The sequence below is a fragment of the Podarcis liolepis genome, assembly GCF_965112155.1.
Source record: "Podarcis liolepis genome assembly, chromosome: 2".
NCBI classification, from domain to species: Eukaryota; Metazoa; Chordata; class Lepidosauria; order Squamata; family Lacertidae; genus Podarcis; species Podarcis liolepis.
The window spans coordinates 8086008-8099082 of NC_139555.1; the positions used below are offsets into that span (position 1 = coordinate 8086008).

Below are 13075 nucleotides of genomic sequence, written 5' to 3' on the forward strand. Positions count from 1 at the left end.
GTCTTCTCTTCTCATGAGGTGTCCAAAGTCTTGGAGCCTCAGCTTCACGATCTGTCCTTCCAGTGAGAACTCAGGGCTGATTTCCTTAAGAATGGAGAGGTTTGATCTTCTTGCAGTCCATGGGACTCTCAAGAGTCTCCTCCAACACCATAATTCAAAAGCATCAATTCTTCAGCCATCAGCCTTCTTTATGGTCCAGCTCTCACTTCCGTACATCACTACTGGGAAAACCATGGCTTTAACTATGTGGACCTTTGTTGGCAAGGTGATGTCTCTGAGAACCGCTAAAGAACACTATAGAATTCAGTTACCAACCAATCAAATTTAAACCCATAGCAATGAATACAAGCACTTTCAATTTCACTGAATTCCATTACTGTACTCAACAGGGACGCCATGCCACGGTGGACGAGCTTGCGTCTTCAGCCTACCATGCAGTGGAGCTGGATCAGCAGTACAACGGGGAGCCTGTGCAGGTGCGGCTGAACATGGGCAAAGAGCCGCACCACTTCTTGGCCATCTTCAAAGGCAAGCTTGTCTTCTTTGAGGTATGGAGGAGGATTAAGGAGCACCATGGAAAATCACAAACTGAATTCCCCAGGCATCAGGCCTGTTACAGCTAAGCGTGTTGCTGCAGCTTAGAAGCAAGGATCCCGGGACCCTCCAGATATTGTTGGGACTTCACATCCCATAATCCTGAGCCCAATGGTTGGGGGTGATGGGACCTGTAGGGCCACAGGTTCCCCATCCCTGCTGTACCTGTTCAAGGCCATTGTGAGTCACAGCCAGATTCTCCCTGAACACAAACTCTTTGCCCTTCTGGTATATTCTGAGGGGCAAAAGTCAGGAGCGAAGGAGGAGACCAGAACCCAGCTTCCCTAATGTCTCAGTGGAACAGTCTGTCCTTGGGTCTTATTCTTGTCACTTACAGCAGCCAAGATGGGAAGGGCATAGAGTGACAACACAGTTCATTCCTTGTTGGAGCTTCCCTTCTTTGAATGAATATGGAAGCTTGTCTCTGTCATCCCTGCTGTAAAAAAAGGGAAGAGGGAGGCAGGGAGTCCTAGATACTCGAGAAATCACGTCAACCATGCAGAATCAGGCACCGGCTTTGGCTTTTCGTGTTTTTCCCTTTCTCCCGCCTTTCCTTTAAAAAGGGGGGGGGGAGAGAGATTATAGTCCTCATTGTGCAAGCAATATCTTCTGAAAGTTGAAAAAAACAAATGGGAACTGGATTTCAATGGCTTTGGAATAGGGATTCCCACGATCTCACAATTTGGCAGTCCTGACTTTCCTGCCCTTCATCTGCTGCTGTCTCTGTTTTTCCTTGTCCTTACCTGATTGGCAAAATATTCCAAATTCTAGTGTTCCAGCCACTCTGGCTGACCAATATATTTTTTACTCCGCTTTGTGTGATTTAAAAAAATATATAATTGCACACCTGGATAAGGATCAGCTCACAATTTTTTTGCAGTTGACACACCGATTGGGGTAGCTACCCTCTCGTGGGGATCATATGGTCCAGACATTCATTTAATGAGTAGCTGGAACTAGGCTTTTAGTCGGGTAGCATCCATGCTTTGAGATACTCTTCGCCTCAAAGTTGGATGGTGCCAACAATTTGTTCTTTTAGGTGCCTCTTTAAGCCTTTTTTTTAAATAAAAAAAAATCCAATCAGGCATTTCCAAGCCAGCTTTGCTGAATATTGTTCTTATTGGTTTTACAGGTTTTACAGATAGTAACTGAATCATGGGTTAGAAAGGCATTTCATTTCCTCCACAAACTGGGAATTAGGACTAAATATGTCACCAGTTGGTATCTGCAGAATCAGTGATGAAGAATCCCATTTATACAAATGAAATCCTTTGATCCAGGCAGGTGTCAGATGTAGCAGAAGATTAAATACTTGTTCTGAGGTTTCCCTGCTAATGATGAATTTATCAATATTCAGAAGTGCGTGGAAAAGGTATCTGAACTCCCAATAGTCTAGTGAGTCTGCCTCCAGGAATATTTGTGCACTTATTTAATAGGATGGGAAAGAGGAAGTGTTTCAATAGGTGTCGGTCAAAGGCAGTGCTTTTTTCTAAGAAAAAAATGTTTAGGGGTAGTCTCATTTTCCTACTCATATTGAAATACTGCCCCTCTATGAGGTCAAACATAGATTCACAATATGTTTAGGAGTATGCCTGCCCCCAGAAAAAAAAGCCCTGGTCACAGGTATTAATCTCAGGGGTGGTTTCGCCTTTGCCTTAAGTATTTAACTCAAGTCCCATAAAGAAGCTTCTCATTGAAAATACATGTCTGCTGCACGGTTGGGAAGTGATAGTCCCAGACCTTTGCCCCTCCAGCTTCTTTCCCAGTAGATGTGCATTTTGTAAATTTTCACCTGCATAGCCAGTGCGGCCATCAGGGTAGGACTCTGGGGTAGGAGACCAGAGGCCCAGTCAGGAGAATGAAGAGGAGACTCCCTCTCTGCAGCAGAGAGCGAAGGAATAAATACAAGATGGGTGACACCTGGCTTGAGAGCAGTACATGTGGAAAGGATCTAGGAGTCTTGGTTGACCACAAACTTGACACGAGCCAACAGTGTGACGCGGCAGCTAAAAAAGCCAATGCAATTCTGGGCTGCATCAATAGGAGTATAGCATCTAGATCAAGGGAAGTAATAGTGCCACTGTATTCTGCTCTGGTCAGACCTCACCTGGAGTACTGTGTCCAGTTCTGGGCACCACAATTCAAGAAGGACACTGACAAACTGGAACGTGTCCAGAGGAGGGCAACCAAAATGGTCAAAGGCCTGGAAACGATGCCTTATGAGGAACGGCTAAGGGAGCTGGGCATGTTTAGCCTGGAGAAGAGGAGGTTAAGGTAGCCATGTTCAAATATATAAGATAGCCATGTTCAAATATATAAAAGGATGTCACATAGAGGAGGGAGAAAGGTTGTTTTCTGCTGCTCCAGAGAAGCGGACACGGAGCAATGGATCCAAACTACAAGAAAGAAGATTCCACCTAAACATTAGGAAGAACTTCCTGACAGTAAGAGCTGTTCGACAGTGGCATTTGCTGCCAAGGAGTGTGGTGGAGTCTCCTACTTTGGAGGTCTTTAAGCAGAGGCTTGACAACCATATGTCAGGAGTGCTCTGATGGTGTTTCCTGCTTGGCAGGGGGTTGGACTCAATGGCCCTTGTGGTCTCTTCCAACTCTATGATTCTATGAAATATTACCATCGAATCCAGGGGTAGGCAACCTAAGGCCTGTGGGCCAGATGTGGCCCAATCGCCTTCTCAATCCGGCCAGCGTGTTTTTACATGAGTAGAATGTGTCCTTTTGTTTAAAATGCATCTCTGGGTTATTTGTGGGGCATAGGAATTTGTTCTTTTTCCCCCTCTTCAAAATATAGTCTGGCCCACCACATGGTCTGAGGGGTGGCGGACCGGCCCACGGCTGAAAAAGGTTGCTGACCCCAATCTAATCCATCACCACTGCTGTAAGGCCATTAAGGTTACGTAGGTGAACCGTGCCATTGCTCCAGTCTCATCGTTAGGTTAGCAGTGATGTCGGTTTGTTGTTCTGCCCTTCCCTCACTTGGTCTTTAGGGCGGGACATCAAGGAAAGGCAGGAGCGAAGCGGAACCACCAGTGCGGCTCTTCCAGATCCGTGGAACGGACAGCTCCAACACGAAGGCGGTAGAAGTGCCGTCTGTGGCTGCCTCTCTCAACTCCAATGATGTCTTCTTGCTGAAGAGCCAGACGGACCATTACTTGTGGTATGGCAAGGTGAGGCTAGGAAAGGTGGCTCGGAGCAGGGGTGAGGGCAACGTCAAGCAGGAGGGCGGGTGGGAATCCAGAACCCCACCATCCATTGCATTTCAAACAGGCCGCCACAGGGGCATCCCGCCAGAAAGGCTTTTTACATGGATGGGTGGGTGTCGGAATTAAGAAAAGAAAAATTGGTGAGACCAAATGTCTGGTATAGAATTTGGACTTCTTGCAGTGGCAGGGGAACCTTCAACTTTCATCAAAAACAGCAGTGTAGTCCCAAGTCTCTGTCTTTCATGGTTGTGAAAGATAACTTGGAAATGCGTGACTTACTATTATTATTATTATTATTATTATTATTATCCCACCCATCTGGGTTTCCTCAGCCAATCTGGGCGGCTCCCAACAGAATATTAAAAACATGATAAAACATCAATCAGTAAAAACTTCTGTAAACGGGTGTCTTCAGATGTCTTCTAAAAGTCAGATAGTTGTTATTTCCTTGACATCTGATGGTAGGGCATTCCACAGGGCGGGTGCCACCACCAAGAAGGCCCTCTCCCTGGTTCCCTGTCACTTCGCTTCTTGCAGTGAGGAAACTGCCAGAAGGCCCTCGGAGCTGGACCTCAGTGTCCGAGCTGAACGATGGGGGTGAAGATGCTCCTTCAGGTATACTGAGTCGTGGCCATTTAGGGCTTTAAAAGTCAGCACCAACACTTTGAATTGTGCTCTGAAACGTACTAACGTAGGAATAAATTTCGAAAGCATTTCAGCTATGGTATGCTATACAGATTTTGGCACACAGTGAGTAGCAGTTTAAAATTAAATAGAGAAAGGAAGTCACAAGCCCCCGTGACTGTAGAGGGCACTTTGAGAAAGTGCACATGGCCAGGAACACAGAACTAGGATTATCACGGAGCAGAATGCAGCAGTTGCCTAGTGCAGCAAATTCCAGAGGAAGAGCACCCTGCCTATACAGTGGTGCCCCGCAAGACGAATGCCTCGCAAGACGGAAAACTCGCTAGACGAAAGAGTTTTCCGTTTTGGAGGTGCTTCGCAAAACGAATTTCCTATGGGCTTGCTTCACAAGACGACAATGTCTTGCGAGTTCCTGCTGGTTTTTTTTTCCTTTCCTCCCCCTTTTCTAAGCCGCTAAGCCGCTTATCAGCTGATCCGATCAGCAGATAAGCCGCTAAAAGCCGCTAATAGCGCTAATAGCGCTAATCCGTCAATGGGCTTGCTTCGCAAGACGAAAAAACCGCTAGACGAAGAGAATCACAGAACGGATTCTTTTTGTCTTGCGAGGCACCACTGTATCTCAGAGGTGACAGAGCACACATTTTGCGTGCACAAGGTCCCAGATTCAATCTGCTGCAACTCCAGGTAGGTTTACAAAATACTCCTGTCTAAAACCCCTGGAGAGCCACTGTCATCCAGTTTTGGGTAGCCAATACAGAGCTAGATGGACCAGGGGGATGACTCTGTATAAAGGCAGCTTCTTTTATTCCTAGAACATCTCCCTGCTGTGGCTGCATTTGCATTTTTGAGGACAATTCTTGGGCTACAATAGAAACATCTCACTTGGAAGCTTTTGCTTCCACTTTAGATTAAATGCTGCTTTGTGTGATGTCACAACCCAGGCAAACCAGGGTTAATCTTAACTATGGTTTGTCAAAACCGGTCACGTCAGAAGAGGGGGAAGTGTGTGACCCTGATGGCTTGCTACAGCTTGTTCTTATAATGCTAAACCAGGGTTTAGTGTTATGTGCAAACACAGCCTGTGCTGCCCTTTTTATGGAAGGAGGCATGATTGTTGACTTCTAGCTCCAAGTGCAGAAGTACATAAGGCCTGTACTGCCCAGATAGCTCAGGGGGAAATGTCTGGTGTCTTGTCAAGTAGTAGACCAGTATGAAGTTAGCAGCACACAAGCAGCACACAAGAGGGATGCGGGTGGCGCTGTGGGTTAAACCACAGAGCCTAGGACTTGCCGATCAGAAGGTTGGCAGTTCGAATCCCTGCAACGGGGTGAGTTCCCGTTGCTCAGTCCCTGCTCCTGCCAACCTAGCAGTTCAAAAGCACGTCAAAGTGCAAGTAGATCAGTAGGTACCGCTCCAGCGGGAAGGTAAACGGCGTTTCCATGCGCTGCTCTGGTTCGCCAGAAGCGGCTTAGTCATGCTGGCCACATGACCCAGAAGCTGTACGCCGGCTCCCTCGGCCAATAAAGCGAGATGAGCGCCGCAACCCCAGAGTCGGTCACGACTAGACCTAATGGTCAGGGGTCCCTTTACCTTTAAGCAGCACACAAAACACTACCAAACCATTCTACGTTCTAAATCTTATATTAATAATCCAAACACTGAGAGAACAAGGTACAAGATCTACTACAGAAGCCACAAACAGAAAACTCATTCAAATTGTGTCCAAAAGGAAGATTCAGTCTTTAAAGTTCCTTTAGCCAGGCTCCTGTAGATATCAACGAAGTGTCAGCGATGTTATGCACGAGAGTTAGACAGGGTGCCGGCGTTTGTCACCTGTTTTGCCCATGAAGAGTCTCGGACTTCTTCAGTAAATTCCCTCTCACGGTTTTGATATATTTATAAACATTCAAGTCCATATGTTACATTCCTTCTTGGCTTAAGCTACAATATATAATTTCCTTCTTCAGGGAATTCTCCCTCAAGATTTTGGTGCATTTACATACATTCAACTTCATATGCGAAGTTCTTTCTTGACTTAAGCATTTATTCATTGTATTTCCCGTGGTGTCTTGTCAAGGCATGACTGCAGGCGTCCCCTTACACCAAAACCTTTCAAGATTGTTTCGTAGCCCACCTAGATGTGGGTCAGCAAGCTGCCCTTCCACTTCCACCCCCTTACCTCTGTGGGTTTTCATTCCAGGGTTCCAGTGGCGATGAACGGGAAATGGCCAAGGAGCTGGCCACCACCCTTTGCAACGGGATTCAGGAGATGGTAGCAGAAGGGCAGGAACCCCCCGACTTTTGGGAGCTGCTTGGAGGCAAAGCCCCCTATGCAAGTGAGAAAAGGTATTTGCGCCCTGTCCCTAAACTCTAGTACTTGCTTGTGTATCTGGGTGCTTCTAGGCAGGGGGCTTAAATATTGCAAGCAGGTGTTCGGATATCACAAATATCACTTACCAGATTCCCCCCAGTAAGGGTGAATCTGGATTAAATGGGGTAGGGGGAGGATATGGGTTGGTATTTTGATACTAATGATATCATAGGGATGCTGTGAGAAACTCGCATGCATTGATCCCATAATAAGCACCCACCTGGAAGCACCCTCTGTCCCCAACATTAGCATCCCAGAATTAGTTAGAAGGAACCCCCAAAGCGTCATCTAGCAAAATTCCCTGCAATGCAGGAATCACAGATGAAGAATTATCTAGAGAGGTAGACTCAACTAGCGCCTACTTCCAAGAGCTTTTCAACAACCCAGGCTTTAAAGCCAGTGTGGTGTAGTGGTTAAGAGCGGTAGACTCATAATCTGGTGAACCGGGTTCGCGTCTCCGCTCCTCCACATGCAGCTGCTGGGTGACCTTGGGCCAGTCACACTTCTCTGAAGTCTCTCAGCCCCACTCACCTCACAGAGTGTTTGTTGTGGGGGAGGAAGGGAAAGGAGAACGTTTGCTGCTTTGAGACTCCTTCGGGCAGTGATAAAGAGGGATATCAAATCCAAACTCCTCTTCTTCTATATATATTACAGTGGTGCCCCGCAAGACGAATGCCTCGCAAGACGGAAAACCCGCTAGACGAAAGGGTTTTCCGTTTTTGAGCTGCTTCGCAAGATGATTTTCCCTATGGGCTTGCTTTGCAAGACGAAAACGTCTTGCGAGTGTTCCGATTTTTTTTACTCCCCCCCTTTTTCTAAGCCGCTAAGCCGCTAATAGCCTTTTAGCCACTAATCCGCTAAGCCTTTAATAGCCGCTAAGCCTTTAATAGCCGCTAAACCGCTAATAGCGCTAATCCGCTAAGCCGCCAATAGGGTTGCTTCGCAAGACGAAAAAACCGCTAGACGAAGAGACTCGCGGAACGGATTAATTTCATCTTGCGAGGCACCACTGTATGCTTTTATTAGGCTTTTTTAAAACAAACAAACTAACACTATTGGGTTGTGATTACTTTTATTGCTATTATTTTTTTATTACAATGCTGAAATACTTTTGCATCATAAAGTTTGTGCACTGATTGTAAATGGCAGACGTAAGTCACCTTGGCAATATGCTATGGTGAAGGGCAGCAGAGAAGCAAGTAAAACCAGTGGCGTAGCGTGGGTTGTCAGCACCCGGGGCAAGGCAAGTAATTTGCGCCCCCTAACCCTAACCCCCAGATGTTGTGCCCGGTGCGGCTGCCCCCCCCCCCCGCACCCCCACGCTACGCCACTGAGTAAAACTAAAATAATAAATAAAGGGATTAATAACGGGGCCAGCAGATCTTGGTCCACATCTCCACATCCTTATATGCGCATTGGAAGTGAGACCTAAAAAGGACTTTCTTAAACAGTCTCTGTCTTACAGGCTGCAGGAGGAAGTTCCTGACCACCCTCCACGGCTCTTTGAATGCTCCAACAAGACCGGATGCTTTGTAGCCATCGAGATCACAGACTTCACCCAAGATGACCTCAGTGAAAGTGATGTGATGATGCTGGATACCTGGGACCAGGTGAGGCTGGGGCAGGGGAGTCTGAAGTACCGTCCTGAATTTCTTAGCCTCTCTCATTCTATGGTGGCTGTGTGATTTAAAGTCTCTGGCTACTTCCTGTAATTCTTCCACTCTGTTTGAGTGTTAAGGAGCACAAGGCAGCCGCCTGAAGGTATGATTACTCTGCAGAGCAGGGAGTGTGGAGCATTGGAGGCTTGCAGTACCTTAAAAATATTGTAGTTTGGAAAGGCTTAAAAAGGAAAAGGTAAAGGACCTCTGACAATTAAGTCCAGTCGCGAATGACTCTGGGGTTGCGGCACTCATCTCACTTTATTGGCTGAGAAAGCCGATGTTTGTCTGCAGACAGTTTTTCCAGGTCATGTGGCCAGCATGACTAAGCTGCTTCTGGCGAAACCAGAGCAGCGCACAGAAACACCGTTTACCTTCCCGCCGGAGCGGTACCTATTTATCTACTTGCACTTTGGCATGCTTTTGAACTGCTAGGTTGGCAGGAGCTGGGACCGAGCAGCGGGAGCTCACCCCGTCACAGGGATTCGAACTGCTGACCTTCTGATCAGCAAGCCCTAGGCTCAGTGGTTTAGACCACAGCGCCACCCACTTAGCAAAAGGCAAAGGCAGTAAGCTTGGTTCTAAGGCAGAATAAATGAGCTCCAAAATACCCCCCCCCACACACACACACAAAAGAGCCTATTAAGTTTCTAGAACTAGCAAAGGAACTATAGAAATGCAAAAATAGCTTCATGGAGGATGTCTGCTGATGGTTATAAGCCACAATAGCCAGGACTGGTCCTTTTCCCTTAGTGCCACTGATAATATGGAGAGAGACAATAGAATGCAGCTCCTGACCCACTTGCTTCGCTCCCCTTCAGCATCTAACTGCCCCACTGTTAGGAGTTCTGGGTTTGAAGGAGCCTTTGGACTGCCACAGTCTGTGGATTAGTTTAGTCACTTAACTTACCTGCTTATCGGGATGGAATCAGGAGTTTCCACCATTTGTCTTGGTTTAGCTTCCTTACTGGTGTGCCAAACTACAGTCAAAACTAAACTAATATTTCCCTAGTTTTCTCCCAGGGCAGCTGTATACTACAAGCAATGGGTGACCTTAGACCAGGGGTAGGCAACCTAAGGCCCAATCCCCTTCTCAATCCGGCCCGCAGATGGTCCAGAAATCAGCATGTTTTTACATGAGTAGAATGTTTCCTTTTATTTAAAATGCATCTCTGGGTTATTTGTGGGGCCTGCCTGGTGTTTTTACAAGAGTAGAATGTGTGCTTTTATTTAAAATGCATCTCTGGGTTATTTGTGGGGCATAGGAAGTTGTTCATTCCCCCCCCCCTTTTAATGATTTTATTGTTATCATTCACTTTAACACACCAAACAGAAAAGAAAACAAATTTCCATCACCACCAAACAAAAAAGAAAGGAATCAACTAATAGTCTTCAAACCATAAAATAAAAATGTTTTTTTTTCTATCAACCAGACTTCCTGTCTATTCCTTATTACAGATTCTATATTATTTGTTCATTGCCATTACACAAATAGTTTTGTTCAAATTTAATAACCCTTGGTCCATTCATAGGTTTTACACCATTCTTAAAACTGCTACTGAAATTATTCAAATGGCCCCCCACAAGGTCTGAGGGACAGTGGATCGGCCCCCTGCTGAAAAAGTTTGCCGACTCCTGCCTTAGACTAAATCTAGACCTCTGAATGGGGACAGAGCTTAGTCCCTATGTGCTCCTTTTATCTACACTACTATGATCAGGACAGATATCGTGTTGTCCTGCACAATTGCATCAACTTTTGCCAATAAATCACTACAGTCTGGTTTCAGAAAAGCTTCCTAGTTCTGACTCCAGAGGTGGCTGTCATTGGACTCTAATTCCCATCTGTCCCAGTCAGCACGGCCAATGGTCAACTGTCAAGAGTTGCGGCCCAACAACATCTGGAGAATCGCAGGTTCCCCCGCTCTAATGCTGTCTGTTGTCCAATGGAGCAACTTCTGAATCATCGCTCTTCTCTTTCCCCAGATTTTCCTATGGATTGGCAAAGAAGCCAACGAGACAGAGAGGAAGGAGGCAGTGACGATGGCTCAGGAATACCTGCAGACCCATCCCAGCGGGAGGGAGACTGACACCCCCATCCTCATAATCAAGCAAGGTTTTGAACCGCCCAACTTCACAGGCTGGTTCCTGGCTTGGGACCCATATCGGTGGAGTGTAAGTGGAAACCATGCCTGAACCAAATCGCTTTTGTTTTCTAGAGATCTAGGGGTGATTTCTCCCACGAGTGGAATTCAACAAATGAGTTTGGTCAGCGGAGGCCTCTGCAACAACTTCCACTTGCACAATAGGGCTTCTCCCCCCCCCCCCCAAAAAAATGCACCCCCTGAAATGGGCTCTGAGGCACTCAGGAGAACCCCCAGAACAGTGTCTGGAAACTGAAAGGCTTGCGGTGACAGAACAATTGACAGTGTGATTTTGAATTTCACCCCATGTGTCAAATTGACAGAGAGTGGCACATCCACTTTTTGAAATAAATAAAATAGATATAAGTTGGGTCATTTGCTGAAACAAATACTGACAAATGTTTGAAATCTGCAGGTATGTCCAGTTTTGTCAATTAAGTTTTTGAATGTGGAATATCTCATATAAATTTTGATTGTGAAATTTTCCTGTAACATTCAAAATCCAAGTGCTTTGCAAGCTACTTTGGGGGATCGTTTTATTGTTTTGATTTTGGCAGGCATTCAGTTTGTACACTGTTGATTATCAGATACATCTGAACCACTGGGATACTGCGTGTCAGCTAAACCTCACGCATAATACCCTGAGCTCCTTTGAGAATATCCAGGCTATAGATGTGGAAGATCAATGCACCGACTCTGCAGTCTTAACCATGCCTACTCTGACTTAAGTTCTACTGAATTCATGATAAGGACTTTGGTCTTATGCAAGCGGGTCGTCTTAGTTCTGATTGGTTGCAACTCGATTCAGAACAGGTCTCGGGGAGAAATGCTTGGGAGTAAAACCCTGTTTCTAGCACAGGAAGGTGCTATGGTGCTATAACCCTCTTACAGATTAGTGGGTTTTTTGAACCCTTGCAGGAAGGAAAGACATATGAGCAGCTGAAGAAGGAACTGGGAGATGCCAACAACATTGTCAGAATCACGGCTGTAAGTTGACGCTTTAGTTTCCCCAGTGAGAAACGAGGTCAGTGGCTAAGTAGGGGGAGAAATCTGGGTGCATAAGAAGCTAGAAAACTACCAGATCATGTTGTTTGTCCAATCTAACCCTGCATTATCTATTTCATGGGTAGGAAATCATGAAGAAAAAGTGGGTGGGGCAACAGACACTTACCTTTCCACAGCAGACAACATCTCAGCTGTGAAAAAGTCAGCGACTTCTACTCTGCACATGAACCTTCTATCTAGGCAAACAGGTTGCAGCCAGCTAAGTTCTATCTAGGTTGCAGCCAGCTAAGTTTTACTTAGAGTAGACCCACTGAACTTAATGTGCCCAAGTTAGCCTTGTTGGTTAATTTCAATGGAACTACTCCGGGTAAGACTAGCACTGGCTACAACTAGTGTCTCAGGAAGAGAGTATTTCACATTGTCTGTTGGTTAGGAAACAAAAATTATTACCTGGGACTTTCTGCATGCAAAGTATGAGTTCTCTGTTGGACACAGCCAAAATTGAGCTAAAGTTCTGCCTTCTCCTACTGCACCTCCAGCAACATCATGGCTGAGGCAAGGAAAACCCATCCCTGTGGCTTTTATTTACTTTTGGTACCCTGCTGGCTTTCTAAAGTAGTGTGCCATGACCAGAGGATGAGAAATTTATTAAATATTTGAAGGGTTCTCCCAAGCCCAAAATTCCCACCCACAGAGGACCCTGCCCACTGTGTGTCTGCAAGATTCACTACTCCTTCCATTCATTCTCCCCTCAAATCCAGAGAGAAACAGCCGAGTTACTCATCCTCTCCTGTGCAGTGAATCGCACAAAAACACAGGAGGTGGATTTCTCTGGGGTCAAATAAGTTCCTAGTCTTAAAAGTGCTTTCAGTTTTGCTTCCTCATAAGCATAGAATTTATTTATTAACTAAATGCCTCTATTTATTTATTAAATTTCTGTATATAAGAAGCCTGTACAGTCGTACCTTGGCTCCCGAACGCCTTGCGAGTCGGGCTCCCAAACCTGGAAGTGAATGTTCCAGTCTGTGAACGTTCTTTGGAACCTGAACGTCCGCCGCTGCTTCTGATTGGCTGCAGAAGCTTCCTGCAGCCAATCGGAAGCCGCGCCTTGATTTCCGAACGTTTTGGAAGTTTAACGGACTTCCGGAATGGATTTCGTTTGCCTTGCGAGGTACCACTGTATAGGGTCTGCTTCTACAGATGGCGTTTTAAAAACCTGCCCCTTTTCTGCTCAGGATCTGAATGGTGCATCCCTCACTCCAAAGCCTGGGACCTTCAACAGCAGCAACTGCCCTACCTACCCTCTAGAAGTCCTGCTGTCCAGCCAGGATGAGCTACCAGAAGACGTGGATCCTGCTAAGAAGGAGGCAAGTTGTTTATTTGTTTTCTTGCATTTATATCCCAGTTTTCTTCCATCATGGAACTCATGATGGCATTCCTG

The 13075-nt window shown here is 46.1% G+C and overlaps 1 protein-coding gene across 2 annotated transcripts in view; it reads left to right on the plus strand.

Annotated features, from left to right (window-relative positions):
- The window catches only part of AVIL (advillin), a 49929-nt gene that overhangs the window by 34143 nt on the left and 2711 nt on the right, over positions 1-13075 (plus strand). For both annotated transcript variants that reach the window (XM_083484470.1, XM_083484469.1), the window contains exons 13-19: positions 390-548; positions 3599-3778; positions 6660-6805; positions 8296-8440; positions 10472-10660; positions 11548-11616; positions 12870-13001. In XM_083484470.1, the coding sequence (XP_083340596.1) occupies positions 390-548; positions 3599-3778; positions 6660-6805; positions 8296-8440; positions 10472-10660; positions 11548-11616; positions 12870-13001 (1020 nt within the window). The remainder of the gene's footprint in view (positions 1-389; positions 549-3598; positions 3779-6659; positions 6806-8295; positions 8441-10471; positions 10661-11547; positions 11617-12869; positions 13002-13075) is intronic.